Below are 4,972 nucleotides of genomic sequence, written 5' to 3' on the forward strand. Positions count from 1 at the left end.
TGAAACACAGAGAACTTCTCAGACCAGAAGGTTCCACTCTCTCCTCTCCTGTCCTCAACTACAGATTGGAAGATGGTGGAAGACAGATCTAGGATGCGCTCCGAGAAGGAGGCAAGGACAGAGCGCCAGAGGGGAACCCCACACGAAACGACCCCCCATGTTCGTAGAGGTGTGTGTTACCTGGGTCAGTTCGGATGTTGTTCAGGTCCAGAGCTTGACCGGAGCCATCAAACCGCTTGGCCATGCATTTCTGAGGAAGACAGTCATCACTTACATGACCAATCTATACAAACAAGTGCATAGTGAACATTGTCCCTGTACAGTTGTTGAATGCGTCAGTGATATTTTCTAGTTTAGATTTATAGGGCTGGCATATAGGCCCATCATGGTTATTATAAATAAGTAATACCACATGAGAGGGACTGCTTTATCATGGTTATTATATATAAGCAATACCACATGAGAGGGACTGCTTTATCATGGTTATTATATCACTCTGGCTCTCTCACCTTCAAGTGCTCCAAGTCCTCAGGCTTCAGGTCGGCCAGGATGAAGGAGGGTGGGTGACAGGCGTTCATATGCACCATCACCTGGTGGGGGGTAGAAGTTGGGAAAGATCTGGTCATACTAATGCTAGCAACAACAATCTCAGGCAGGATGAACAATGCATTAGTATTATTTCCCATGGGAGCTGGTGAGTGGGAGGGCGTACCGTGTAGCCGTCGGTGTTGGTGATCTTGTGTGAGCACCCATGGAGAGCCTTGGCCGCCGAGGCGTCGTCCACATAGAACTGGACCCTGTGCCCATCTGTGTGATACTGACGAGTGAGAGGTTCTATTTAGATTAACAAGGCCCACAAATGAGTAACATTGCTAAGGTGAAACATTTTCTCTCCCAGGCTGACACTAGTGCATACTTTTATTACTAGCAGGTTGGATTATAACGCTCTCCTGTCTGGTCTCTTCTGGCACTGAACTTTTAATGGTTCCTAGAGCCAGGAGCCCAGGACCAAGAGACAGGAGGACAGGACCAAGAGACAGGAGGACAGGACCAAGAGACAGGAGGACAGGACCAAGAGACAGGAGGACAGGAGCCCAGGACCAAGAGACAGGAGGACGGGAGCCCAGGACCAAGAGACAGGAGGACAGGACCAAGAGACACGAGGACAGGAGCCCAGGACCAAGAGACAGGAGGACAGGAGCCCAGGACCAAGAGACAGGAGCCCAGGACCAAGAGACAGGAGCCCAGGACCAAGAGACAGGAGGACAGGAGCCCAGGACCAAGAGACAGGAGCCCAGGACCAAGAGACAGGAGGACAGGAGCCCAGGACCAAGAGACACAAGGATGCAGCCTGCGGTTTGTCTGCCCCCAGCCTCAACACCCCGCCAGAGAACCTGAGAACGGCTGAAACTGTGCAAATGTTTATGCGAAATCTAAGGCATACCTTTACGTGCTACATAAATACACTTGACTTTGACAACATTTCAATGAGCTTTGAGCCCAGAATGAGGGTCCCTACCTGTACAGGTGTGAAGGGAACAGAGCACAGGTTCTGTAAAGCGCTCAGCAGCCATTTCTTGTCATATCGTTTTCCGTGGGGGATCTGCCAGACGAAGCACAATCACTTTACCTGGACGAGTGTTTGACCAGCCTCAGCCTGTATTGCACATAGAATCTCACTGCACATGCATAAAGAGAGCACATGTATTATATATAAACACATAACACATATATTGTATATAACACATTGCACATCATCATTTGCCCTTTGCTTCTTGCGCTACTATGTATTTGCGCTGTCCTGTCTTGTCCTTGCACCGTCTATTGGAGTCTATTCATCAGTGTTGTGCCGACCTGGCAAAAACAAATATGATTCTGATCCAGGATGGTTGTTTAATCTATAGTTTTTGTAGACTAACCGTCATCTTGAACCAACTTCTGCTCCGTCCGCCTCCTCCTCTTGAGAAGCCTCTGTGACCCTCGCCTCCTCCTCCTCTTCCTCCTCCTCCTCCTCCTCTTCTGTCTTGATTAAACCGCCCGTCGCCTCTCCGATACGGCCGTCCATACGGGTTGCTGAGGGAACACGGATGTTTTATTACTTAACATGGCGGAAAAGAGAAAAAAATATCCCACAAATAGCAGATGCTTCAATAAAATAAATTAACTAGGTTTCCAGTCAAATCAAATTAATTTCAAAACTAGATTCAATAAAACAATTTGCCTTTCAATAAACAACAACCTGAAAAGTCAAAAATAGGACTGGATTTCTGGAGTGAATTGGAGTTATTCAACACTTGAATATGAGTCTCAACAGACACAAAGTTTTTCACAGCACTGTCAGTCCACCATACTCACAATCTGCGCAGGGGGCCTCCATCATTCATAGACGGGTCTCCATCATCCTCGAACCGTGCCCGTGGCCCCGGTCCACCAAACGCCCCCATGTGCCCCCCTCGAGGACGCGGCCTTGGGGGTCCATCACTGGGCGTCCGGTGCCCCCTGTACCCCCCTCGGCCTTTGCGGTTACGGAACTGGGGGCCACAAACTCGATCATCATGTTCTGGAGGGAAGAATGGCAAAGATATATACACACACACACACTAGTTACTGCATACTCCTAATTATTTCAGAAATTTAACCATGTGGGCCTCTGCTATTACTAGAAGTAGCATCATATCAAACACTGCTCAAACGGTGCATTTCTGACAACACATGCAGAATACTTGAAACACCATAGAGTGGTGTGTGGCTGAGTCCAGCTCAAAGGTTCTCAGACATGATCAGAATTCAGAAGCAATTTTATTAGCTATGGTAGTTTACACACACTAGGAATTAGTTTTGGCGACATTAGACAGGGTGCAGGGACTAGACGGGACAGTGCAAATGAGCAGATCACTCATGCACAAATGTGTATCAGCAGGCTTGTATCTTTGGCAAGGGTTTGAGTATGACAGTTAACTAAACAGGCCAGCTATCTAAGGTTAGTCATGGATACTGGTAAACAATTCGCCAATTCAGTCTGAGAACCGTCAAAAACATGCGTTTATTATGTACCAACAATTTTACCTAGCGGAATGCCACTGCTAGTGACCTCTCTCTCCACGATCACTCGTTCTTGGTCTATAGGAGAGCGGAAAACCGAGTTACAGTCATATAACAGATGCACCAGAGCAACTTACCACTGTAAAACCGACCACCACCCTCGGCCATATTCACTCAGTCACTGTCAGCAGGAAAACACAATCCTGTGGCTGGGACATAAACTTGTTCCAGACAAGACCAAAATTGCTTTTCAAGAATAAAGATTATTGTTGAGAAACGTGTGATAAGCCACAATTAATATTAATCTCGGCTAATTTGAGTAATGTCCAACACTTCACAGTTTAAGCACTGCAGGTTGTTATTGTTGTGGAGTGGGCGGTACTATATTCCTCGCTTCCGGGTGAGGGCGTGTTACAAAAAAGAAATCTCGATTTGAATCACCGGTCCGCCCGGGTCGGGGCTTGAAGGGATACAGTTCCGGCCGGTGTAGATAGATGGTATAGGCTAGTTACCATAAACACAGAGGCCTTTTATGATTAGGTTACGGTAGGTTTAGGGTTAAGGTTAGGCTTGGGTATAGGGCTGGGTTAAGGTTAAGTTAGGGTTAGTGTTTGATCGGCCTACCCAGCATCAGGCTCAGACGCCTCCAGGAATTATGCTTCATGATGGAGGTGCAGTGCATGCTTAGCCTACTTAACATCTTCTCATTTACTGTTTGCGAGAAGATCAAATGTAATCTTGCATTTAAAATGACCTGCATCAACACATAAACCAACTTGAACTTGCTCACAAAGCCGTAGCTATCGTTACCCACCTGTTGCAGTTGCCAGGGCTGTCATGCATCATAATGGCATTCCTCCAGCCATGGCCCCTGGACATCATGGGGACCTGTAGTCCAAGATCTGCCATATTTGTGCCCTACACAGGTGTATCAATGTGTCTGATTGCATAGGATTCTATGCACTAGAGCCAATTAGACCTGATACACCTGTGGAGGACACAAAGATGGCAGGTCTAGGACTACATGTGGTACCCATGACAAAACTATCAGTTTTCAATCTGCACGTGGCAAATTAATTGCTAACTAAAAAAAAGGCCATGCATGAGACTTACATGACTGGGAATCAGTGTAGCTATTGCAAGCTAGCTGGCACAAATCTTTGCGGATGGTGCAACTTGTTACCTCGATCATGATGAACACGTGCGACCACTGCCAAGTTGGGGTAACATTTGCGATTGAAGGACATCTATCTTCTCTGCGTTGTTTCTTCTTTGAAATTGCAAACCTGTGCACCCGAACTGATATTCAAGGCGAAAGACTAAAAAAAATAGTTTTTTTTAAAGTTACTCTGCAATGAGTAGGCTCGCTAGCAGACAGGCCTGTCGAAGTGACCAGCTTCGCATGCTCGTTAGCCAGCCTAGGACATGGTATCTTGCGATTGCTTGCTTGGAGTGCTTGAAACAAGAAAACAGATACCTAATCCAAATAGTGCTTTCTTGTCATGCAAAGTTGGGAAAATGCTAGTTATAGGTCAAATTTTATGTGAAAATGGGATTCCTGATAAGCGCGCGCCCCAATGGTCAGGGCAGGAGTTGCGCGCGAGCACGGTCTGTCATTACGTCATAGACCCCTGGCCTTCCAATCCCTGGTAGAGAGTTGAGGATGTCTCAACCATAGACATTATAAAGAACTTAAAATAATAAAGTTATTTATAATGTCTATGGTCTCAACTAGTCCACATCAGTCCACATCCGGCTTAGGCCTGGACCTGATGCTCTTAGCCTTTCTTGCTCCGAAAACTTAATTTAAACTTAATTTAATATTATTTATTGTTCTTTAAATGTTCTTAGCCATTAGACAAATATATTCCAGGAGCCTGCCCCAGGTTGCCTGTTTCAATATCTGTGTGGTCTGAATGGCTCTATGTGC

The 4,972-nt window shown here is 46.3% G+C and overlaps 1 protein-coding gene across 1 annotated transcript in view; it reads right to left on the reverse strand.

Moving 5' to 3' along the window:
* Positions 1–3,397, reverse strand: part of nxf1a (nuclear RNA export factor 1a) — a 17,778-nt gene extending 14,381 nt beyond the window's left edge. Inside the window, exons 1-7 of the mRNA XM_084450659.1 lie at positions 3,180–3,397; positions 2,356–2,560; positions 1,920–2,073; positions 1,520–1,603; positions 713–817; positions 510–590; positions 181–250 (exon numbers count right to left, since the gene is read on the reverse strand). Coding sequence (XP_084306785.1) covers positions 181–250; positions 510–590; positions 713–817; positions 1,520–1,603; positions 1,920–2,073; positions 2,356–2,560; positions 3,180–3,210 — 730 coding nt within the window. The 5' untranslated portion in view covers positions 3,211–3,397. The remainder of the gene's footprint in view (positions 1–180; positions 251–509; positions 591–712; positions 818–1,519; positions 1,604–1,919; positions 2,074–2,355; positions 2,561–3,179) is intronic.
* Positions 3,398–4,972: the final 1,575 nt, after the last annotated feature.

Source organism: Borostomias antarcticus (assembly GCF_949987555.1).
Source record: "Borostomias antarcticus genome assembly, chromosome: 16".
NCBI classification, from domain to species: Eukaryota; Metazoa; Chordata; class Actinopteri; order Stomiiformes; family Stomiidae; genus Borostomias; species Borostomias antarcticus.